Below are 26,791 nucleotides of genomic sequence, written 5' to 3' on the forward strand. Positions count from 1 at the left end.
GCAATTATTGCATCCAGCTGCCGCTGATCACTGCGTGAGTATAAGAGGGCAGCAGGTGCAATGCATACCAGTTTTTCGCTGAGGAGCCGAGCCGGGAACCCGGCAGCTCAGCGGCGGTACAGCAACCATGGCGACGGGACGTGGCGTCTCCGTTCCCTCCTTCAGGGAACGAGGGTTACCATACGTAACCGAGACGTTCCCTTTCAGTCGGTCACTCTCGACGCCACGTCGGATGACCGACGAATATGGGATCCCTATCAAAGCGCCATGGGTGCTGCCCCTTCCAGTGCCCTGTGCGAGCCGCCTGCGCCCCTATTAGGTGTAAGCCGGGGCTCAGAACAAGTAGCTCCACTCACCATTGTCAAAGCACTACCTCACTGGGTGAGATTGGATAACACTGGGAAAACGTACCCGGTCCGCTTGGAGCCGGGACGCTGCGGAAGCCCCATCCTTCCCGAAGGAGGTCTCGGAGGCAAATACACATATAGCATCCGTTTAGGAGTATACGGAGAAATTTGAGGTGATTAAAACCCTCTTGGGAAGGCAGAAGTCTGCCGGGGAAACACGGGCTCTAAGGCTATACCGTGGACTATACACATACGAGTACCGCTTAGGTCTCAATATGGAGCCCAGCCTTCCATGGTTCTCACGGATTCATCATGAAGGCCTGGCGCCGGACGTTCCGCCGCGTCCAGCTGCCTAGGGTGATGGAGGAACTCAACAGGGTCTACAGTTCGGACACTCTGGAGCAGTTTTAGCAAGCCGACACTAACCGGGGCCTCTCAGTGCCACTACCCGTTTGAGGTGAGAACACAGGAGGATACCGGCTCTACACGAAGGTTATAGAACCTAGCGAACGTGTTAGGGGTCGCCCAGCCCGCAGCTCTACAAATATCTGTCAGCGAGGCGCCACGAGCCAGCGCCCAGGAGGATGCAACACTTCTAGTTGAGTGAGCTCGAAGCCTGAACGGGCAGGGCACATCCTGAGCCTGATAAGCCAGGGTTATGGCATCCACAATCCAGTGGGCCATCCTCTGCTTAGAGACGGCATTCCCCTTCTGCCGGCCTCCGTAACAGACAAAGAGCTGGTCTGAGGTCCTGAAGCTTTGCGTCCGGTCCACGTAGCACCTTAATGCTCGAACAGGACAAAGCAAAGCCAGGGCTGGGTCTGCCTCCTCCAGGGGCAGCGCTTGCAGGTTCACCACTTGGTCTTTGAAGGGTGTAGTGGGAACCTTGGGCACGTAGCCAGGCCGGGGCCTCAGGATTACCTGGGAGTCAGCCGGCCCGAACTCTAGGCACGAATCGTTGACCGAAAATGCATGCAGGTCCCCTACCCTCTTGATGGAGGCCAGTGCAAGCAGGAGCACAGTTTTCAATGAAAGAAACTTTAGCTCAACTGAATGCAAAGGCTCGAATGGGCCCTGCTGTAGTGATTTAAGCACTAGAGACAGGTCCCAAGAGGGTATACAGGGGGGCCGGGATGGATTTAACCTCCTGGCCCCTCTAAGGAACCTGATGATGAGGTCATGCTTACCCAAAGACTTCCCATTCACAGGGTCATGGTACGCAGCAATAGCGGCAACCTGGACTTTGAGGGTGGAGGGAGACAGCCTTCGCTCCAACCCTTGCTGCAAAAAGGATAGCACGGCCGCAATCGGGCATCTTCGGGGGTCTTCTCGGCGAGAAGAACACCACTCAACGAACAGGTTCCACTTCAAGGCATAGGCGTGTCTCGTAGACGGTGCTCTTGCCGAAGTGATGGTGTTAACTACCTCTTGGGGTAGGTCACCTAGAACCTCCGCGTCCCGTCCAGGGACCAAACATGGAGTTTCCAAAGGTCTGGACGCGGGTGCCAAATGGTGCCCCGTCTCTGAGTCAGTAAATCCCTCCTCAGAGGAACCAGCCAAGGAGGGGCTGTCGGGAGGAGCACTAGTTCGGGGAACCAGGTCCGAGTAGGCCAATATGGCGCTACTAGTAAGACTTGCTCCTCGTCCTCCTGGACTTTGCACAACGTCTGTGCGAGAAGGCTCACTGGGGGAAACGCATACTTGCGTAGGTCCCGCGGCCAGCTGTGTGCCAGTGCGTCCTTGTCGAGAGTTCCCTCGGTCAGGGAGTAGAAAGCCTGGCATTGAGAGGTCTCTGGAGCAGCAAACAGGTCTACCTGAGCGGCTCTGAACCGCCTACAAATCAGCTGGACCGTCAGGGGATGGAGTCGCCATTCTCCCGGGAGCATTGCTCAAGACAGCTCGTCGGCTGTACGACTGAGCAGGCCTGGAATGTGAACAGCACGAAGTGACCTCAGAACCTTCTGACTCCAAAGGAGGAGGTGGCGGGCGAGTTGCAAGATGCGACGAGAGCGCAGACCACCTTGGTGGTTGATGTACGCAACAGTCGCAGTGTTGTCCAATCGGACCAGCACAGGCTTGCCTCGTAAGAGACCTTTGAGACGGTTCAAGGCAAGGTGCGTTGCTAACAACTCTAGGCAATTGATGTGCCACTGCAGCTGCGGGCCCGTCCAAACCCCTGAGACTGCATGCCCGTTGTACATGGCCCCCCCGGCGGTGGTGGAGACATGCGTGTAAACCACAGCATGCCTGGAGATCTGCTCAAGGGGCACCCCTGCCCATAGGAATGCCAGATCTGACCACGGAGTGAGGGTTTGGCGACAGGCCGGTGTAACTTGGACCCGGTGAGTGCCGCGCTTCCACGCCCACCTCGGGACTCGGCCATAAAGCCAGTGCCGGAGCGGTCTCATATGTGATAGGCCGAGCGGTGTAAGTGCCGCTGTGGCCACCATATGCCCCAGGAGCCTCTGAAAGAGTTTCAGTGGGACCGCCGTCCTGCTCTTGGACGTATTCAAGCAGGCTAGCACCGACCGCGCACGTTCCTCTGTGAGGCGTGCTGTCTGTTCGACCGAATCCAACTCCATACCGAGAAAAGAGATCCTCTGCAATGGTGAGAGTTTGCTCTTTTCCCAGCTGACCTGAAGGCCCAACAGGCTCAGGTGCCGGAGCACCACATCCCTGTGCTCGCACAACTGATCTCGAGACTGTGCTAGTATCAGCCAATTGAGAATGCGAACACTCTGCTCTCTGAGAGGAACGAGAGCTGCCTCCGTGACTTCCGTGAAGACACAGGGAGACTGGGACAGCCGGAAGGGCAGGACCTTGTACTGATATGCTAGTCCTTCGAACGCAAGCCGCAGAAAAGGTCTGTGGCGCGGAAGTATGGACACATGAAAGTACACGTCCTTCAGGTCGATCGCTGCAAACCAATCTTGGGGACGGACGCACCTGAAAATGCGTTTCTGTGTCAACATTTTGAACTGTAGCCGATAGAGGGCCCGATTCAAAACTCGCAGATCCAAGACCGGTCGTAACCCACCGCTTTTCTTGGGTACAATGAGGTACGGGCTGTAAAGCCCCTTCCTCATATCGGCTGGAGGGACCGGCTCTATCGCGGCCTTCGCCAGTAGGACTGCGATCTCTTTCCGCAAGACAGGGGCATCGTACGCTTCCACTGTAGTGAAGCGGACACCGCAGAGCTTGGGGGGAAGCCGGGCGATCTGAATCGCATAGCCGAGGCTGATGGTTCGCAGAAGCCAGCGAGACGGGCTGGGTAGCGCTGACCAGGCGCCTAAGAACCGTACAAGCGGGACCAGCAGAATCACAGCCGTACCCGCAGTGGGGCAGCGAGGTGGAACACAGGGGCCCAACTCGGGCGGCTTGTGAGCAGGCCGGAGTGTGGTGCGAGTGTGGGGTGCAGGGCTCACCTGGTTCCACGGGTTGGCAGAGGGTGCGTGAGTAGGGCCTTTGTTGACGCTCTCGAACCGCCCGCAGCTGCCATCTGGCGAAGGAGGAGGATGAGTGAGGTCCGGTGCTTGGCCGTCCGCAACTCTCCGTGCCCTCCTGGGACCCAGAGAGGGAGGAAACTACTCTCCTGTCGAGATTTCCAAATTCTCCGCCTGGCCCTCCTCCAGGGGAGGGAGAGGTGCCTACACCATCCCCCAGAAAGCAGCTACCTCTCTCTGGGTCACCCGTCCCAGGGCCTCTTGCTCTTCTGCTTACCGTCAGGTTTGACGGGGGCCAGGACGGGAGGGGCAGCCTGCCTGTGCCCAGCTCAACGGCACCACTTGGAGGCTGCTGCAGATGCGACGCGTGAGCAGGGGCGGATGCAGGGGGCTGCCCTCGGCGACGAGCAGGCTGGGGCACTGCAGCCAGCGGGTGGGTGGAGATAGCAGCAGCTGCCCGCCGGGGCAGGATGTGTCGGATCGCCTCAGTCTGCTTCTGGGCAGCCGAGAATTGCTGGGCCAAAATCTCGATTGCGTCGCCGAAGAGGCCGGTCTGGGACACAGGGGCATTGAGAAACCGGACCTTGTCGGTGTCCCTCATGTCTGCCAGACCCAGCCACAGATGGCGCTCCTGGACCACTAATGTGGACATCGCACGACCCAGCGAACTCGCGGTGACCTTCGTCGCTCGAAGGCAAGGTCAGTGGCGGTTCGGAGCTCTTCCAGAAGCGCTGGATCGTGACCACCCTCGTGCAGGTCTTTCAGTGCCTTAGCCTTGTGCACCTGCAGTAACGCCATAGCATGTAAGGCGGAAGCAGCTTCCCCGCAAGCCACATAGGCACTGCCGGTCAGACCAGACGAGTGCCTACAGGCCCGGGAAGGGAGCACCGGGTCTCCACGCCAGGAGGCGGCGGACTTAGGACACAATTGCATCGCTACCGCCCACTCCACCGACGGGATTCCTGAATACCCCTTCGCTGCACCGCCCTCAAGGGTGGTGAGGGAGGAGGAGCCCACCGGCTGGTTTCTGGCAGTAAAAGGTGCCATCCACGACTTGGTGAGCTCGTCATGCACTTCCGGAAAGAAAGGCACTGGGGTGGGGCGCTGAGAACCAGCGCGCACCACCCCGAGAAACCAATCATCCAGCCGTGAGGGCTCGGGACGCGGTGGGGGATTCCACTCGAGCCCTACCCTCTCGGCGGCCCGGGAAAGCATAGCTGCCACTTCGGGATCCGAATCAGGCTTTGTCACCATCCCAGAGGACGGTAGCGCAACCGAACCGTGATCCGACAGCTCTCCCTCCGATGCTGAGATCGACATCTGGTCGGGGGGAGTCCCACTGGATACCGCTGGTACGCTCCTTGAAGAGGGCCCAGCGCGTTCCGTGGGTTGCTCCACTGGATCGGAGGTGCTAGAGGAGTGATGGTCCCCAGAGGGTTGGTTCCCTGCGGGGTTTGCCACCACTGTGATCCTCAAACCACTCGCGCTACTGCCGGAAGTGGTTCTCGTCTGTCGGCCGCCAGAACGAGCCCCAGATCGCGGCCGCGGCAACGGGACTCCGCCCCCCTGAAGGTAGCGGAGCCTGGTTTGCAGCTCCGAGATGGTCATATTCCCGCAGTGAGAACATGACTCATCCACGAAAGCCACCTCAGCGTGCTCGACGCCCAGACACGTGAGGCAGCGATCGTGACCATCACCCGGTGCCAGGTAACGACCGCACCCAGAAACGCACGGGTGAAACGGCATCCTTATAAGGACGATCCGTCGTCTTTACAAAGACGCACCCGTGAAGCTCTTTTAGAGAGAATTTGCTCTTTTAGGAAATGCTCTTTCAGTGCTGAGGCGCACAGGGGGGATGGCCGCTTGCAACACGACAGGGGTAGTGCAACCTGAAGTGTGCAGATCCACTCGACACAGGAACGACCGCCGCTGAAGCGCCGTCTCGCCAACACACGAAGCTTCCGAGAGCGTGCTGAACTCGTAGTTCACAGCAGACACAGTTGAGCAGAGCGATACTAACGCTCGGCTCCGAAGCGAAAAGCTGGTATGCATTGCACCTGCTGCCCTCTTATACTCACGCAGTGATCAGCGGCAGCTGGATGCAATAATTGCATGCCAATGTGCATTGGCTCGTTTAGTTTACACTCGAAGTAGATTGGTCTATCGAAGCGATATCCCATATTCGTCGGTCATCCGACGTGGCGTCGAGAGTGACCGACTGAAAGGGAACAAGGCATATATACACTGTAAAAATTTATTTATTGTGTAACCTAAAAAGTGCTATTTTATTCGTGTGAAAAATAGCATTAAATGTGAAATGAACCTGCTGCATTAGGTTACACCCATGAAACTCATTTTTAAAAGGTCAGAGCAGGTCGAAATAACTCTTTAAGATAACTGTACTGTTTCATTTTGTTCATTTTATATAGATGACTCTGCAAAGGTTTTGGGTCAGGATTTTAAAAGAAATTATGACTTTGAGCAAGGATGCATTAAATTGATCAAAAATGGCATTAAAGAAATGAATAATGCTACAAAACATTTATATTTCAACTAATTGCTGTTCTTTTAAACTTTCTTTTCATTAAAGGATCCTGGAAAAAAAAATTATAATGTATATACTGTTAAATCATGAAAGAACTGTGATTCGAATCGAGTTAAATTTCACTAGCCACACACAGATATGATTACTGCCAGACCTGTTGCATTAATAATTCACTTAAATAGAACATGTCTGACAAAGTTAAGAATGCTTAAAGAGCAGGTCATATGGGTTTTTGAAAAATATCTCTTTTGCAGATTATAACATAGGTATCCTTAAAGGAAAACAGACTACAAATTTGTTAAGCAAAAAAAGTGCATGACAAATAAAGATATGGTCTTTCAAAAGAGAGAGTTGATTCTGAATCTCCTTTACTTCATTCAATAATAAAGTCTGTAGTGTAGCACAAAGACTTTGTAATCATGTGAAATCATGACATTTGAAATCGCTGTTTATTTTGCTGCATTGGTAGTTAAAGGGTTAATGCGGGAGAGACGAGCGAGTTAGTTTAGGCTGGTGTGCCTGTGATGCAGCTGTTCTGCGTTCTGATTAAAAGTTAAGATCTTTTGTTCAACGTTCTTCAAACATTACAGTAAACATGTTTTGGCTTACAAACTATTGTTTCATCCGTTAGTCATCTTAGCACGGCTTATGTATCCACCATTATTATTTTAAGTGTTCACAGTTTAGCAGCTAAACTTTAGCTGTGTGCACTATTCACTTGCATACGTTTTTTTGTATTTTATGTCATTATAAGAACGGATTAGAGCAGTATATTATTGTTTTATGCAAAGGTGCTTTGTCAATGGTAGCACTTACTAATTTGCTCAAGGCTTATGGAAGGGAGGGGTTTGCTCCGAACTTGCATGGAACGCATTGTTTCGAAATCATTGGCAATTGACTCTAATATTAAATGTATATTCTGAGAAAATTACAATGTTTTCTGACCTTATATGTATTTTATCCTGTTGTAGATGACTCCAATACAATATTAGGACACTTTAAAATACCATATGACCTGCTATTTAAAGAGCAACACATCATGCCGTGATCTAAAGAAATTCAAGAATAGTTGAGAAACAAAATAGTTGACATGTATCAGTCTGGTAAGGGTTATAAAGCCATTTCTAAGGCTTTGGGACTCCAGTGAACCACAGTCCGAGCCATTATCCACAAATGGAGAAAACTTTGGAACAGTGGTGAACCTTCCCAGGAGCGGCCAGCCAACCAAAATTACTCCAAGAGTGCAATAACCACTCATCCAGGAGGTCATAAAACAATCAGAACAACACCTAAAGAACTGCAGACCTCACTTGCCTCAATTAAGGTCAGTTGTCTCAAGACTTTTGGGCAAATATTCTGTGGACTCTTTCAGAAACTCCTGAAAGAGAATGTCCACCCATTAGTTTGTGACCTCAAGCGCACTTGGGTTATGCAGCAGGACAATGACAATGACAATGGCCATACACACCAGCAAGTCCACCTCTGAATAGCTCAGAAAAAACAAAAATATGTTTTTGGAGTAGCTGAATCAAAGTCCTTACTTAAATTCAATTGAGATTTAGACCTTAAACAGTACAATCATGCTCTAAAACCTTCCAGTGTGGATAAATTAAAACAATTCTGCAAAGAAGAGTGGGCCAAAATTCATCCACAGCGATGTGAAGGACTCATTGACAGTTATCGCAAACACCTGAAATGTCACACACCAGGAAGCGATCGCGCCCTCAGATCACTTGGACGTGGTTGTGTACAAGAGGTAAAAATGATACAAATACTTTTTGTATTCTCACACAAACCTCTCGTTTCGTGTTGTAGGCCATCAATGTGTATTTACGATGGGGAATTGTTTAATTTTGACTTCTCTGTGCATGTTCTTTGAGGTGGTGATCATAGACCTCCATTATATGACTGACAGACAAGAACGGTTTGACCTAAAAATATCAAAATTGAAACTACTGCTGGAACAAAGACACCTACATCTTGGATGCCCTTGAGGTAAGCTAAAACATACCAACATTTAATTTCAAAGTGAACTATCCCTTTAATAAATGAAATCAACTGCATTTTGTATTTACTCAGGTTATCTTTGTGTAATATTAAAATTTGTTTTGTGTGATAGTTTTTGACATCACTAAAATCACTGGCAGTGTGGAAGGAGCAAAATCTACCGGGACACACTACCCGAGTACTTTCCGGAATCACAGTATGAAAGTGGCTTAAGATTAATCTAGGTGATTGGAAAGCAAAAGTGTGGAGAAAAAAAGGGAACTGGAAATGATCCTAAGCATACAACCTTTTCTGTAAAGCTTGGTGGAGGTGGTGTAAAGGCATGGGCATGTGTGGCTGTCATTAGAACTCTTAATTTTTATGATGACTTAATGTATGATGGCATTAGCAGAATGGTTTTGAAAGGGTACAAAATCATATTGGCTACCAATATTCAAGAAAATGCCCCAAACTCATTAGAAAGCACTTCATATTGGATCAGGACAAAGACCCAAAACACCCGGCCAGTTCAGTCTAGGACTGTTTCATTGCAAAGAAATGCAAAGTCTTAGATTGCCCAAATCAATCTCCAGATTAAAATCCGATTGAACATTAATTTCACCAGCTGAAGAGGAGACTGAAGACAGAAACTCCCCAAAACAAGCAACAGTTGGAATTGGCTGCATTAAAGCTGTTTTTCAATGCATAAGACCAAGAGTCTGGTGATGTCTATGGGTTGCAGACTCACTGCTCTGATTGCATGCAAGGGATCTGCAACTAAATATTAGCTTTAATTTTTTTACTGCCTTAAATTCAATTCTAGCCTTAAATTCAACTGTTCCAATACTAATGCTCACATCAAATAGTGGGATGAATGCTAAAAGTGCTGTCTTTTTTATTTGGTAAAATATGCATGTGTCGAAAGACCTAATAATAAAATGTGACATTCTGTAGTTTTGTCACATATTCGTCTTTTAATCATATTTGGAAATGTCTTGACTCCACAGCATAGAAAGCAATTTTGTCATTACTTATGGAGGCCACTGTGTGTATATATATATATATATATATATATATATATATATATATATACACACACACACACACACACACACACACATATACTTTTTAAAAAGGTCTTTTTGTGGAGTTTTGTATTGGAAAAGTTTTCTTTTCAGCTAACATAATAAAATATGATTTCTTATCAGACAAATAATACCATGCATATTTTTTTCTATATAATTATTGTTATTGTTGTTATTATTATTACATTTGTTGTTTCCATCCAATTCCAATTTCAAAAACAAATAAAGCCTTTTTTCGGGCAAATTAACTGAGTACTATCTGTGCCAGGGGCTTCGGTAACACAGGATGGGTTTTCACTCTTAGCATCTCCGCTACAAGCTTATCAGCTTGTGACATGTATCTGTCCCATTGCAAATTCACATTAGCCTACAAAAACATTTGATCTGACATCAAAACAGTCCCCTTTGTGAAGGCAATGAATGCAGTAATGGGGTAAATGGAGAAACTGTTACACTGTCTCCATTGTCTTGCCATGCCCAGGATTAGGATTTTGGGAAATGACTGTCTGCTACGACCAAGCTTCCTGTTTAACGCTTCATGAAAAAAAAAAAAAAAAAAAAAAAAAAAAATGACAGAGGAGCTGTAAGCATTTGCTCAACACAAGTCACTGCTTTACTGTGGCAGTAAAAGGAAATGCTCTGTAGCAAAAGCAAAGCTGCCATCCCCCGAGGAGCAGCATTAAAAGTAACTCTGACAGGCTGGAGAAGTATGGTGTGCCCAGGATTATCAAGTTACAAGAGGTCTTTCCACTTGTTTTAGTCCTCTGAGGTAGGGCATGCTCAACAATTGCCAGCGTAAATTGATTTAGAAATGCACCACAAGACAACAATTTTATTTACTGTGAAGCGTGAGCGATTTGAGCTGTACTAAAGAGAAAAAGCAACTCTCAGGGTAACACTACAAATGCATATCATTTCCATTATAATAAGGCTTTTTATGGCTGAAAATCTTTTGCAAAGTCCTCACTCACATATTACACAATGCTTGGGAGATTATAACTAAAAACTGCCACTTATATCAAGCCAGACGGCAATAAATCTTCTCTTTTTCCAAGACGCCCACTCGGCGCAAATAGACCCAAACTCCTTGAGTCTGTAAAATGAGAGGAAGTGAAGTAATCAGCTGGTGGTGCTCGCTCAGGTAGAGGTGACTGACATCGAACTAAGCTGGAAGTGGAACCGCTTCCAGGCCTGTGATGCACACAAACTCTCCCATCTGCAGATGGGACGCTGATGACATCATTCCCAAACACCTGCCTCTGATATCAGCATCATCAGAGGCAAATAACTGTGGTGCCAAACACCTCAATGACGAGCCACCCTCTCCCATCTCTTCAGGCTAATGTCTTGGGCTCGACAGGACAGCCTGTAATAGCTGCAGCTGGCGGGCCGTTAGCACTACTGAACACAACCTGCTTTAAACAATAACAACACTTCAATTCTTCTATAGCAAAGCACAGCTTTGTTAAATCCCAGGCTTCAAGTGCCACTGTCATTGCAATTATTGCCTGGGCTTTGAAAAATCCAGCTGTCAGCCCTTGTTAAGGATTAAACATGTGCCGAACACAATTCACTTCCTGTGTTAATAAGACTAGTACTATGAAAAACTCTCAGTTGAAGCATATATAAAAAAAAACAATTAACCCTCTATTGCATGATTATTGAAAAAACAATGTTGAAAAAGACATTTCTGATTCACTTGTCTTGCATAAAATGGACCTCATTAGTAAAATCAAACACACACACAAAAAAATAATAATAACAAAAAACATTTTTTGGAATGAGAGCAATTTCCTTTTAGGTATTCTGTGCAACACTTAAAAGAAATGATTAAAAAACAGGGTTTTACTCGTTTAAATATTTGTGAATTTTTCTGAGAGACTTTTCTTTTATTATTCCCTTTTTTAAAACAATGTCAAAATCCTAAAAGAACAAAGCTATTAAACTACATTATTGCATTAAAAATTTAATGGCAAAAAGACTGGTGTTAAATAACTAAAATAATAACTGCATTATAGTGGATCCACATCCACTACATTCATATACATGCCACTGTCGCACAGGGTTGCTTCGGGGCAATAAACATATTTAAGCAATTCCTCAAAACATACAAATAATTTATGTGCTTCTAAATGTTTTAAAATAAAGCCTACTCACTAAGAAATATGAATCATATTTTTGAAGGATGGGGGCAAAAAAATCAATGAAAATGCTTTAATGAAGCTTTCCAAAGCAAAAATGTGCACCATCTACATCTCCAGAAAAATACATTGTGTGACCAAAAAAATCATCCCTTCATTATTACCCATTTTATTACCATCAACTGAAGAAAACTCAGAGGCAACATTGTGCAATAGAGGGTTAAAAGCTTCTGTCTCGAACAAAACATCAAGCTTCTTTGAAAAGCAAATGCATGTGGAACATGAAACCCTTAAGTCACAACACAACATTATGCAGCTGATTACATGTAGACATCAAGGGCTGGTTTTCCAGACACAGATTAAGCCAAGACTTAGACTGATATTGAAAACTATCCATTTGCAGTGTTTAAGACTATAGATTTAACTGTCTGGGAAACTCTGGTCTTATGGATTGCTGTTTACAGATGCAGATTAAGTTCAAGTACGTACCATATACATAAAGGATGTAATCATCATAGGCTTCTCCCACTAAGTTAGATGCCACACAGCGGTACGTTCCGTTGTAGGACTTGTTAAGGTTTTCGATGAAGAGATCAGAGCCAGTAATCACGGCGTGGGAGGGGAAATCATCATCCACTTTGAGCCAGTTAATTTGATGAGGCCTGTAAAACATCAGAGTAATCATTTAGTGCTCAGTGTGAAAATGCTCAGACGGAGGCATAGAGGAGAGAATAATGTGCTTTATTCAGGAAAACTTTAGCACTGCTGTAAAATCAACACCTGTGCAAACAAATGAACATGATGCTATCAAACTCAGCTGCAAAGTCTTGTTTTAGTTCACATATGGACTGTTTCTATTCTTTTATTATTACTGGGCTAAATTTAATTATAAAAGGAATAACATTTTTCAATATCTAAATATACTACATTCTTAGTATCTATCTATATATATATTGTGTGTGTGGGCATTTTTTTGTGACATATCAGGACACAACTCTGTATAATGACATGGGTATGACACAGGTATTACAAGGAGAGGGTGACTTATGAGGACATAACCCATATCCCCATTTTCCAAAACGCTTATAAATCATACAGAATGAGTTTTTTTGAGAATGTAAAAATGCACAAAGTTTGCTGTGAGGGTTAGGTTTAGGGGTAGGGTTGGTGAATGGCGATAGAATATACAGTTTCTACAGTATAAAAACCATTACGCCTATGGGATGTCCCCACTTTTCACAAAAACAAACATGCGTGTGTGTGTGTGTCTATCAAAACAACAAAACAAATAGAAAATACGTATCACATCTCAACACCAAACCATGTACATATTTGCATACCTGTCTGTCTATCTGAGTTATTCTTGTTATCATTTATTATTATCTGCATGATAAAGCAACCAAACAAATTCATGTGAAATGAGTAAAGTGGCTTGAGGGCCCAGCCTTGTACTCACTGCGGTTTTCCGTTAGCTTTGCATGTCAGCTCGAGATTTTCTCCTTCTCTGGTCAAACCCTCAGGGAATTCCACCACAATCTGCACCTCTGGTTTATCTGTGCATTGGACACAACAAAGACACAAACACAAACTAATTTCCAGTTGCACTGCAGTACGTTGATCCAGCTCGGTTCCCTTATTGTATTGTATCTATCTAATTATCATTCTAAGGCCACATACCTGCCTCTCAGTCTGATTAGAAAACATCCCCGGCAGGTTTGGACATCATTTGTGGATTCACATTTACGTTCATGTGTATTATGCATTCATGCTTAATACAAAGACCTGTATAATGAAGGCAGCAGATCTTAGCTGCTCTTCTTAGCTTCACTGTTCATGCTGCACTATATTTTAAGTCAGCCTAAAAGAGTGCGAACATGACAGTACGTGATTTTTATAGCCTGGGTAAAGCGTGTGAGGAAGGATGACACTGCTATGAATTTAAACAGTCAATTTAACAGTACTGTAAAATGTTTTTTCTTCTTCTCTTTTATCTATGTTAGTCAAAATGTCAAGCTGTTACAGTTGAGCTGATCCCTCCTGCCTTTTCTTCTCAAAGGTCACCCTGAGCAGTCAGCTATCTGAATAAATTAATATTCTGCCAAGATTACAAAAGGGTAGGTTAACCTTTCCAGGACTTCCCGTGCCACAAAAAAAAAAAAAAGCGTGCGGCAAACGCTCTTAATCAATGCATTATTTGGCGGACAGCATTTCATGCTTATGCATAACAAGCAAGGGTCTGTTTTAATTAAAGCAAATGCCTAGACCTCCGCCGGGTTAAAAGGAATAGTTCACTAAAAAATTGAATTTCCGCCATTATTGACTCACTTGATTTCTTTCGTCCAAAACCATGTGACTACTTCCTCTGTAGAGCAACTAAAAATGGACTGTCTCAAATTTATAGTGACCACTGACACATAAGCATAAAAAAGCACCATTAGAACAATCCGTATGATTCATGGACTATATTGCACATCTCCTGAGTCCATTAATATCTGGGAAATATTTAACCTCTTATTCAAATAATAATCCGCTCCAGTGAGCTGTGAACACTGACCGGTATCACTGAGTCAAACTGATTCATGAACAAACGGTTCAGTCTGAAAGAAATGGTTCACTGAAAAGAATCGGATCACTGAAAAATGATTTAATCACTGATCTGAACTCTGTTATCAGGTTATAGATCACAGGAAGGGAGGAGTATCAAACAAACAAATTTCAGTGTGTTCTTTGCATAAAGCTATCATGTAACACAGCTTAACAGCTGTGTTGTCACTAAGAACTGTCATTTATGGAAAACAGCTGCATGGAGATGCTAAAAATGAGAATTATAGGCCTTAGTCAGGCTGATTTTAACAGGAATGAAATGAGGCTGTTAGGGACTGAATTACGGAGCATTCAATGGATTGTACTGTTGTTTAATAGCATACCGATTGTTTAGCTGACTTGTATCTTTCTGAAGAAAAACTTTTAATAGACAAAAAAAAAAAAAAAGTTGTGAGTTGGTGAAAATTACATGATCAAGTTTACTCAAAAAATAAAAATTATACTATTAATTTACCCTCATGTTGTTCCAAACCCATTGTTCATCTTCGGAACACAAATTAAGATATTTTTGATGAAATCCAGGAGCTCTCTGACCCTGCATAGACTGCAACACAACTTCAACATTCAAGGCCCAGAAAGGTAGTAAGGACATCATTAAAATAGCCCATGTGAACTCAAATAGCCTATTGTCACAAACAGTAGACTATTTTAACAATGTCCTCACTACCTTCTGTGCCTTGAATGTTGCACAGTTGCATTGCTGTCTATGTAGGGTTCTCGGATTTAAACAAAAATACCTTAATTTGTGTTCTGAAGATGAACAAAGGTCTTACCGGTTTGGAATGAGTAATTAATTACATCATGTTTTTTTTTGGGTGAACAATACTTTTTATATAGTGTGCTATTGTAAAGACAGTAAGTCTATCCCTCATTTTCATCTGTATTAAATTCAATATAGCATCTAACCTGACTAAAGTCTATTCCTATAAGCAAATGTCTAGACTTCACTCTGTAAATTTGTAATGTGATTGTCAAATTGCTACTTGAAGATGCTTAAAATGATTCCTTTTTTTGTTCCACAAACAAAACAAGTGTGACATTAGTGTGAATAATTTAATTACTATTAAAGCGAACTATTTTTGCCTAGGCCTCACTCCTGTTCATTTCCTCATAAACGGTCTAAAAGTTTAATAAGAGATTCTTTAGTTCATTACAATGTCAGTCAAATTGACCTCTGCATGCAGGTGGGAAGATTAAACTGAAGCTATTTAACAGCTGAAAGTTTTCTCCTCATCTTGAGATGACTCACACTGCACTTCCAGGTATTTCTGGGCCTGGAAGTCCTTCACGGCTGGGTGGTCAATGATGCAGATGACGGCCACTCCATCGTCCTCCTTAGAGACGGTGAGCCTGAGCCGGCTGGTGACAGTGAACATCCTGTCGTATAACTCCTCGACAGTCGCCTCACCTGGGAACGGCCGAAAGAGTGACATGTCAGCCATAACAAGCGAGCTCTTTCCATCCCGGCCTGCTCATAATAACACGGTGTCACCAAGAGAGGGAGGAGGGTCACAAGGAATGATACCGTCACCTCCAGACAAATTTCACATTCATTTATTGTGGGAGACAGGTCTTTTGAGTGCACACCGAGCAGTCATGCTTAATACAGCGTGTGTAGGGCACATCCTGAGCCACGTGTGTGACATCCAAACATCACAGCAGGACATAAAACACAGGGTTGCATGACAGTTTGTTCACCATGTCAAAATTAAATGCTTTTTATTGAGGGTTTGCCACTTTTATGGATTTATCGATGACATGAGCTAGACTACTGTTAACTTTGCTAGTCCAAGGTGGTTTAAACTGGTATCCACGCTTGGCCAAGTATCTGAATTTCAAGATCTCATGGCAATTCATAACTATTCAAGTTTTGGTGAATTGGTGGGTAAATTCATTATTATTATTATTTTTATTTTTTTATGAGCTGAACATAAAGCACATTTTTGTACTATTTACACTGTATGACTCAATGTGAAATCTCCACCTCACAAAATAGTTGTTTTCCCTTGAGATTGTGTTGAGTCTGGACACATTTACTTTTGTTCGGCAAAATTTCCATGGCCAAAATACTGTCAATTCAATAGAAATCTATGCAATTGGGAATTTCGCTTAAGGGCGAAAGATTTCCTCATGCAGATTTTGCAATGGGTTCAAGTTTTTCACTCAAAACCATCATGTAGGTTTTCAGATTACAAGTTACCCTACTTAAAATGTAGCATAACCATTTCAGTGTAACAGATTGCATTTGATTACTTTCTGATTACTTTTCTAAATGTCTAAAGAATGCTTTCAACTGTTAATCACTTTGAAACAGGGTTAACCTTACAATAGTACTCAACACTACCTACAGACTCTCAAAATACTTTAGTACTTGAATTAAGATTATAATTATTTCATTTAAAAGCACATCCAACACAAAATCTGACTTTAGAACCTCTTTTTACTTTAAGATCATTCTGAGGTTAAATACAGATTAAAATAAAAATGAATAGTTCAATAGCTATAATACTGTTTTGAAATCAAATAGTTGCATTTGTAAATGCAACATAAATGTAAAATACATAAATGTAAATATCTCAATGTCATTTCAAAAAAGCCAAGGTAATTTCTAGTACTGTTGGTGTTTTTGTGCACCTGTTTCTAAACTCTTTTGGAGGGAAAATGTCTTTATCTGCCCTACAGAGGCATTCACACGTTGCAGGTGCTGAACTTAATAAAGAGCCTGTTAATTGCTGGGCAACAAAAGAGGATGCATTTGCAGATTTGGCTCCAATTGATTGCAGCAGGGGTGTAGAAGGGGGGACATGTCCCTACCAATATCCCGTGAGTGCCAAACTGTCCATGGCAACAATTTTGATCAAACATATATTTATATGTTTTTGTAATTTTTGACTCATCTGAAACGCCATGCTATTGATGTTACCTAAGAAGTTTTATTTAGAAAACTGTGTGCTTTCAAGGAGGTGCATTTAATTAATACAACGCCGCAGCGCCACGATCAGAACAACTCACAGAATTTTACCCAATTCAAGACAGCAGTCTTAAACAGTTAATACAGAAGTTCACTTCAGGAATTAACACAGTTGCATCGATGAATTTGAAGTTTTGAAGGTGTTTGACAAAACAGAGCAAATGAAAAGAGAAAGCGCAATCTATGGCTATTATTAGCTCCCTATATAAAGCATACAGACATAAAAATGTTGTGCAGTAAGATACACAATCTTCCAGTCTAGGATAAAGTCATTATGAACATTAACAATAATTTGGGAGTACTTTATGTACTTTATGGGAGTACAATGTCAAAAGCATAGCTACGTCCTTGGATTGCAGGTAAAATATTCTGCTTCATCCAGGGCTCTTTTTGTCCTCAGTGTTTTAAAATAGTCCTTTTTGCTTTCTTAATGAATGAGAAACTGCTTCAAACGATTCGGGCTGTGAGCAAAATGTCTGAAACAGGATTTGATTGTTCAAATATTGATAGGGAAAATGTAACAGCGCTACCTTGCTACTTAAAATTATAGCTTTGTTAGCGATGCTACCATCTTGATACTAAGAAATGTATGAAGTGCATAGCTATATTAAGAGACCAACACTGCTGCTAAGCAGTTTAGCTAAAACAACAAAAACATTTATAAATAAAGAAATAAAGATGAAATAAAAAAATAACTATTAGATTAAAAACTGAATAAGTATGTTTAAGTACTGATATCATGATTTTATATAACACGATAACCTCTATGTGAGTGATATCGTAATAGTAAACAGTAAAATGTACAAGATTAGCAGTACTTATGATGGATGGTCAGGACATGTGACCATGATGAATTCATATGAAGCAGCTCTGAGGTCAGTAGCTGCCTGTAGGGTAACTGCCCATCATGTTAGCCCTCATCCTAAGACAATTTCTAGACTCAAGGGCATTGAGCTAATTGCAGCACAGGGTATGACGGTTTACTTGGACCTAATGAAGTGGGAAATAATTACAGCTTGGATCTGACCTATAGCTCATCTCCCTTCTCGTCTAAAAGCGCATGCTAAGACACTGTTACAAAAAAATGCATCAGCTCCTGTACACCAACGACAATTTGAATCCTGATATTATGATTGTCTTTCAGTTCAATAGTTTTCATCAAGGATCATACTAATTTTGTAATTAATTCTCAATATTAACTAGCTGATTATCTGCATGTCTATTATTAACATGTTGGCTGTTAATTAGTACATACTGTATAAAGCACATATTCTGCATGAACATATTGTACATCCCTACCCAATATCTCAACTTAACAACTACCCTACTAACTATTAATGAGCAGTAAATTAGCATTTTATTGAAGCAAAAGTCGTAGTTAATGGTTTGGTCAATTTATGGTAAAGCATTCGCACGCAGTATATGATCTTTGTTACATAAAACAATTATTTTCTAAGGTTGAGTCAAAATTTTGCTTTGCGCTTCATAATAATATCTGCCAAAGCTTTACAATCGATGGTATTGTAAGCAATGTGTAATGACAACAGAGATCATGTGGTTCAGAGTAACACAGTCATTAATACCTTAATGTGCGTTTTCCGAAATCTCTTGCCTTAGGCCACTGTCTGACTGCTTTCACTGCAGTTAATGAAGCTGTGATGTTTGTAATCCATAAACAGTTGACACATCAAACTTCGATGCTGTTGAAATGTGCCATATCATCTGCCATGTTTGCCTCTGTTTCCCCAGGTAGTCTATCTGAATGTTATTCAACAGTCCCACCCTGCTGTCTAATGGAGAGAAGCTGTTTAGAAGCACATTAACCAGCCTGCACATTCACTCGTTTATGCCAGCCCGCACTGCCTTAACCAGTGAGAACTAATATGTGGGCAGCATTTTTCTGAGTGGGAGGCAAACAGTTGGAGTTCATTCAAAGCTACTTATTTAAGCTTGACTGAAAGCACCAAAAAATCCTCTTTCAGAGACCTGCGTATTGTGATCTTCTTGTCAATTCACCGGATATACACCTTTTGAAGGCTTAATTAAAAGTCATTACCAAGTCCGAATCTAGACCGTGGTGTGCTGTGTGCAGATCAGAGGCATCAGTAATCACAGCAGACTTATCTGAACAATCTTCCTTGGATCGGAGTCAGACCTTGCAGTGGTTGGTCTCCTTTCATCCATTTGATGGTGGAAGCAGGTTTGCTGCCCATGGCGGTGCAGGTTATCTCCGTCTCGTTCCCCTCGCTCACGATTTCCTCACGGGACTCTAAGATTGGGTTGCCTGGTGGAACTGGCAGAAGATCAACAGCAAGATTAGAGATGGTGCGACAGCTCTTCAGCGTCGGGTCAATGTTTTTTATCTGTGTTCTCGCTAAAGGGAAAAACTGTTATTTTACTAAGATCTGCCAATGACTTTCGAGAACTGAAATTCAGTAATAAAGCACACTGTGGTGGAAAAAGGTGTTGTTTTCCTCAACGTTCTATCTGAAAATATCCTATAGTCTATGTTTTGGTTTGGATGCTGGTCTCCAGCATTGATTTCTGGTGTGCCGGTGTCCCCACCAGGCATTTTAACAAGCTAAACCAGCAAGACTTCCTTGGTTCCTCACAAGGTTTCTACCTCAAACCACCTAAACATGTAAAGGGGTTGCCACTGTCGCCTGTGGATTCCTCAGTGTGGTTTTGTAAGGTACTATTTTTGCAGAGCTTCTGTGGAACATTATGTGTTTAAAAAAAGTACAACCCAAATATATGAACAGAGATGGGTAGCTTACTTACAAATTGTAATACATTACTGATTACATATCACACAATGAAAACTTTGATTACTTGTTCTTATCTGACTTGTTTTTAACTTACCATTGAATGTACCATATTGATATAAAAAAGCAAAGAGAAAGAAAATATTAGATTTTATTTTAAATCAACAGCATAAAATGCATTATGCATTACATTAAACCAGGGTTTAACCCAAAATAGTCTTAGAACTGCAGAGAGTTTATAAAAAATCTAATCATTAATTAAACACTTAATTATTAAGTGGCATCGGACTGTAAAGATGTGAAATGTTGTGAAATTATTGAAATATTAACTTCAAGAAAATATTTTATGTCAAAGTTATTTTGGCTGACAAAAAGGAATTAATAGGAATCAGTAAATTATCAATGATTTACTGTCATTGTGTGAATAAAATGTAATAAAAAAGTAACTGTAATCTGATTATGAGCATTATAAAATGTAATATTCTCTAATTATAAGTACTTGGTTTTTTGGAATCTGATTATGTAAACCAGATTACATGCAATAAATTAAAAACATTACTACTATAACTATATAAAATGCACATTTTAAATTTACAAGTTTTAAATTTTATTTGTTATGCTTTTGAAAGAACTCTCATATTATTACCAAAGCATTTATGCTATCAGATAATGAAGTAATAAAAAGTAATTCATACCTGTGATACAAAGTTTCAGCTTCAGTGTCACATGATCTTTCAGAAATGATTATTACTTTCTGTTTAGATGCTTAAAAACATTTCTTATTATTATCAAGGTAGATTTAATAATATTTAGTGAAAACCACTATTCCATAAAAAATGTGGTAAGATTTTTTTTTTTTTTACACAAACTATTTTAAATAAATGTATTTTTATTATTTTTTTTAATTTTTTTCTATAACAAGAATTTTTTTTTAATATTTTCTATAACAAAATAATCACAGGTTCCACAGATATATGTATCAAGCAACATTACCGTTATTTTAAAATGTAAGAATATTTCACAAAATGATTGTTTTCACTGTATTTTTAAACAAATAAATACATCTGTGTTGAGCATCAGATACTTCTATCAAAAACCTGAATTCTTAAATATTCCAAGCTTTTGGCATTTGTATGGGAGAAGGGGGTGGAGGGCTGATGAATAAATTGCTAACAGCTGAAAATCATCTACAGCTGGTTTAAGCAGGTTTTCTTCAGCGGGATAACAAGCGTGGGTCAAGCTGGACTTCTGGCTGGTTTTAGTGGGGTTTTGGGCACTTTTTAGCTGGTCAGGATAAAAACAGCCAGCCAACTGAATACCATCTTAACCTTGGTCAAGCTGGTCAGCGCTGGTTTTAGAGGGTGTTTGGGTACTTTGGGTTTTGGACCAGCTTCATCAGCTCAATTAGGCTGATGAACAGCACAGCTAGATTAGCAACAGTCCAAACGGTTTCAGCTATCTCTGAAGCATTCAGAGGCACATGCAGAAGCATTTCTATGTTTGATGGTCTCGTTGTGTATTTGGACATTGCCAGACCCACTCCACCAACTGACAAGCTGTTTTACTCATGTCTCACTTCTTCATAGCACATTAACTCGTATGGTGCTTTGCTGATGGCACTAAAGCGTCTGTCGCTTACGAGAGCTGCCGTTTGAGGGCTCTTTTTCTAATATCTTGCCTCATGCTTTCATGTCCTGTGGTTAAGAGTCCATGCTGTGACGGAACGCATATCCTCATAAAACTCATGCTACTTTAGAGAGCACTCAATTCCATTCAGCTCTCCAGGATGTCCAAATATGCCGCATAATAAACCTCTAATGTTAGTGTCATTCAACGCAAGAGGCGCACAAAGCTCACTCCCGAATGGCTCGATGTAGCCTTTTCAACATCTAAGAGGAATTCAGTCAATACGTCTGCCAAAAACGAACAACCAATATCAATAGAGCAACATCTGTTCCTTTTTGTTTGGCTTGTGTTATTGGAAACGGCATGAGAGTAATTGGTTGATAATGTGTCATGGTGCGATTCAATTAGACAAGTTCAATTGAGTGAAGGAATCAATGAGGTAAATCGATAATCGGGATTTTATCATTCTGAAGGAAGACGTCATACCCAGCACAGTGATGTCTGCGTAGGCTTCTTGCGGAGGATCCGTGTAGAGCTGGCACACGTACCGTCCCTCATCCGAGAGTGACACGTTGGACAACGACACCAGCAGCTCGTTGTCGGAGAAGTTAACCAGCTGAAACCGACTGTCCTTCAACGCTGAGAAAAAAACATAAAGAGTGAGGCGTACAGACGTGGGTGAGTAGGAAGCAGACAAATCAGTCGTGAGTGTGATGCAGTATAACAATAGCTCAATAAACAAGAAGTTCACGTTGAGAAATGTGTAAGATGAAATCTGGCCGGTCTGTTTGTCTTCCTTTATCCGCCCACTAAAACAGCTCCTAACAGAATCAAAATGTTAAGCTTTTTCATTCTGTACTGCTCACTTTCACTCTGTATATTTCAATGCTTTCGGGTTTTGCGTTTCCCTTGAGAAACTTTGTGTTTAAATGTAATTTTCCTCTCATCTCAATTTTTTTTCCCATCACCATTTCCCCTTAGGGATTTCAATAAAGCAACAGAGTATAACAATTGTAATGCTATACAGTTCTATAAAAATACTTAAAGCCTTCCATTCGATCCATATATATAGAATTATAATGACATTTCACCTTCCAGCATGTTTTGTAGATCAAATTTTTTAAATTAAATTGGAAAAAAATGCATATTATTTCAAACATAAATTAGTTTACTAAAGGCTTTTATTAACAAAAAGTTCATGTCAAGAAAAGTTTCAGGTGAAATTTAGCCATTTTGCTTGTTAATATTTATCCCCACTCTTAGTTACCTACTAAATAAAAAAGTAAAGCTTTTTCACTCAGAACTGCTTACTTTCACTCTGTATGTTTCAATGCTCTTGTATTTTGCAAAGGTTTTGTGTTTCCCGTAAGAAACTTTGTGTTAAAATGTAAGGGTGCACTCACACTAGGCACAGTTGCCTTGAACCAACCCCTAGCGCAATTATCCGGTTCATCCGGGGATGGTAAGTACACCCTAATCATTCCCTCTTGGGGACTTAAGATAAGTAAATGTATATTATAATGGAAATAAATAAATAATACTAACAAAATATTTAAATAAAATAAAAAAAATAATGTTTTAGAAAAAAAAAAAAACTTTAATAGAATAGAAAATATATTTAAAAAGTGTTCAATTTGATCCATATAAAAAAGAATAAAAACTAACTTTTATTACTTTTCAGTGTTATGTAGCTTTATTTTATTTTAATCCATGAATCAAATTTTTAATATTTGATTTACTATTTAAAAAATATAGTGTATTCGATTTTTTTAAAGCATCATATTGTTTCAAGCCCCTAAAAATAGTTTACTGAAGGCTTCAATAAACTAAAAAAATATATCAAGAAAATTTTCAGAGCTGTTTTGAAAGTAATTTTTTTACCTATTTTTATCCGTCCAAAAACAAACAAACAAAAACAAAAACACTAACAAAATCTAAAACTTGAACTCTGTATCGCTCACATACTCTGGTCTGGATAGTTGCAAAGATAAAGATTAAATAACGATTATTAGCCTACAGTATGTTTTACAAAAAAAAAAAAAAAAAATACTATTTGAGTCTTTCTACGTCAATATCTCATGCTTAATTAAATGTATTACTTGATGTGTCAATGTAATTATTTGTGAAAATAATACTTGCGATTTCTGAGTGATTTTTTTTGTTTCGTTTTTTAGTACTTTTGGAACTCCACTCAGCCGATCAGATTAGAAGATCAGATCTAACTATATAATACTATATCATGAAGTTCTTGAGAGTTTCATATAAATGAGCAAACTCAAAAACTACGCTCAAAGTTCAAGAAGTCTCTCTAATTGAGCAACTCCATCAGAAGTTTAAGACCTTTGATGGTGCATTTTAAGAACCTCTTCTTAATCCCAACCCTGAACCTGGGAAGCATTTGTAAATCTCCTTCCTAAGAATAATGATGAGGCCAGCTTGTTTTGAGCAGAGGGATGGTGGGCGGGGAATGAAAGGCCTGATTATCTTAGAGCTCGGACTGAATCGCAATTGATATGGGGAGTTTATGCACTATGCATCAAACAGATCTATGACTTCAGATTTAAGGTAATGCCGGAGGACTGTAATTTCTCTACATCAGTACAGTACATCTGTAGAAGTATGGAAGAACATGAAGGATATAAATCTCTGCAAAGCAAACCTGCTCATGAACGGGGCTCATTAGAACACATTATAAATTCTAAAGCACCATAGTCCGTAAGAGGTTGACAGTGAGTGAATCTGATTGTTCTGTGTCCCAGCTGGCTCGAGATGCTCTTCAGCTGTCCTAGCCTGCTATCTCAAATTGACACAAAGATTGGAGAATGAAAAGAGAAGGGGCACAGGAAATTATATGTAGCATGTTAGATTGAACAAATACAAATTGGATCTTCTTGCAAACGGCACACCGTATATCTTCTTATATTGATGGAAATGCAATAGGTAGAAAATACTGTCTGTAATAAGCATATATGGCCACATACTGTATAAACCGTTTTGCTGTCATCTAGGAAAGGAATGCATTGTAAATACCACTTTTTTTTGGGACATTGTCAAAAATATATCTTAATAAGCACAGTTAAAGATGCAGAGCTCATAAAGGGACATGGTGACAGAAAAAAAATGAAAGGGAAGGGACAAGTATTATAGTTTTTCACAAAACTCCCTGAAACACGTGAGTGGGTTTTAAGCGCCATAATGTTTCAGGCCCTTTAAAAAAGGTTCTCTCGGTGTAAAAAGGCTCTTTATTTCATCCTAAAACACTACATGGAAACAACAAGGAGAACAACAATCATAAATAAATACAAAAGTAAAAAAAAATAAAACAAAACACTACAGTGCTTTTTAGTACTGCAACAAATAGCTTGAAGATGAGAAAAGTGGAAACATATTGAGTTCTGCAGTCAGAATTGTGCTTTATGTTACTTGTAAAATATACTTGATCTAGCTGCATTGCATCTGTTAGATGCTCATAATCCATTTAATAATAGCAGAACAATACAAACGTGGTTATGAACTATATAAAATATTAGAAAGTGCCAAATATGATTGAAATAAATGAGAAATGGGACAAGTTGCATCCCAAGGTTCTTTAATATTTAGGGGAAAAAATCATAAAAACACACATTTTCCTTTAGGTGAGACCTGTTGTACCCTAATAATGAAGTCATGAAATTTTAATGCCTGCAATGTGGGTTACATTTTTCCCAAATATCCCAAGTGAATGAAATTTCCTAGGAGAACAGGAGAATAACAGTAGGCTATTCGTACAGTAGACACTATAACATTTAATCGTATTCTAATTAAGTTCACTTGATTGTACTGAAAAGGAAGTTCACAAAAAATATCTTTGAGCGCGGAAATGTATTTTGTAGCGAATATCATTAAGTCTTGAGAAAATGAAAAGGACAGTTTTTTCAAACCATCACTGTTAAAGTCACTGTTTAATTCTAAGTTGCTCTTTAAAGGCTTATAGAGCAGCTCTAGCGTAAGTGACAGGAAATGAGAATAGCGGTCTGAATGTAATGTGATAAAACCTAAGCCACCGCTCCACGGCGGCAACAATAAACTGCCACCGAATCATAATGCTAATATACAACGAAGCGCACCGTGCAATATATCATCGGCCGGCATCCACAGGTGCATGCTATATGCGCTAAGACACATTCACATTCTTGTGTCATTTTGAATGCACAGTGCCAGCCATCTGTGCTGAAGGGATAAAACTATGAATTGTTCAAGTGGTCATACTTCTCACAAACAGAGCTGGCAGCCCAGTAAACATTAGACGGAATAATACATTACAGCATTAAAGAGATTGAAGGCTGAGCATCCCTCCAGTCACATCCATAGAAATAATGTCAGAGCTTGAGGCGAGAACACTCACTCTCCCTCTCTTTCTGTCTATCTTCCTCCCCTAAACCCCAACCCATATCCTGCCTTTCCCGCTCTCGCAGAACGTGCTGATCGGAAAGCTTACGTCGGGTGTAACTGGCGCTAAAATATGCCCATTGGGAGAATTAGGTACCACAAGCACATTAATTAAATTAGATAAAGTCATGACAAAATTCCAACCTGACCTTTCATCAGTGTGTTCGAATGCTGAGACGAGTGAGCGAGCGGAATTATAACGCAACGTAAATGTGTTTCTAACTCCAACATTCAATCACTGTGTTTCTTTGAAGGAAGGGGGTGTAAAAATAACCCAGTTTCCCCCGGAGCTATGAAATCTTGGCCGAAAGGTCGAGTAGAACTGGAAAAAAGCATTACCGGCATATGGCCGTGCATAAATAAAGAACAAGCATTAATCCAACCGAGAACATAAAACGTCTGTTTTCACAAAGTACGACGCTGTTACCAGAGTATTACTTCAACATTTACTTGTCAAGAGGAACAAGACGTCTTCAAATACTTCAAACTTCCTTGAATATTTACTCAAACTGCAGGATACGGGATCCCGCAGTGAAACAGGCCAGCAGCACGGGTAAATTACATTTGAAATGTCATGTAATACCTCTGAAAACGGTGAACTGCACATGCATCTCAGATCACCTCAGGAGTGATTCGTATGGAGAATGCTTGATAGGAGGGTTTGAGGAGGTTATCCGCACACATTAGCTAAACTAGGTTCGGTTCACGGGTCAGACCGTCACTTAGCAGCTCATCAAGGCCCTTATTTAGCAGGGAAGGCAAGATTATATGCTTTGCATGCAGAGCGCCGTTGGGCTTCTAAACAATCTCAAGGCTAGAATCTAAACGGTCCGCTCAGAGGACTCTAATC

The 26,791-nt window shown here is 41.5% G+C and overlaps 1 protein-coding gene across 3 annotated transcripts in view; it reads right to left on the reverse strand.

Moving 5' to 3' along the window:
• The window catches only part of LOC127972626 (cell adhesion molecule 1-like), a 184,359-nt gene that overhangs the window by 34,600 nt on the left and 122,968 nt on the right, over nt 1–26,791 (reverse strand). For all 3 annotated transcript variants that reach the window (XM_052576273.1, XM_052576272.1, XM_052576274.1), the window contains 5 exons: nt 22,000–22,152; nt 19,278–19,415; nt 15,401–15,559; nt 13,004–13,100; nt 12,037–12,209 (listed from right to left, as the gene is read on the reverse strand). In XM_052576273.1, coding sequence (XP_052432233.1) covers nt 12,037–12,209; nt 13,004–13,100; nt 15,401–15,559; nt 19,278–19,415; nt 22,000–22,152 — 720 coding nt within the window. The remainder of the gene's footprint in view (nt 1–12,036; nt 12,210–13,003; nt 13,101–15,400; nt 15,560–19,277; nt 19,416–21,999; nt 22,153–26,791) is intronic.

This window comes from Carassius gibelio, chromosome B15 (assembly GCF_023724105.1).
Source record: "Carassius gibelio isolate Cgi1373 ecotype wild population from Czech Republic chromosome B15, carGib1.2-hapl.c, whole genome shotgun sequence".
In the NCBI taxonomy this organism is placed as follows: domain Eukaryota; kingdom Metazoa; phylum Chordata; class Actinopteri; order Cypriniformes; family Cyprinidae; genus Carassius; species Carassius gibelio.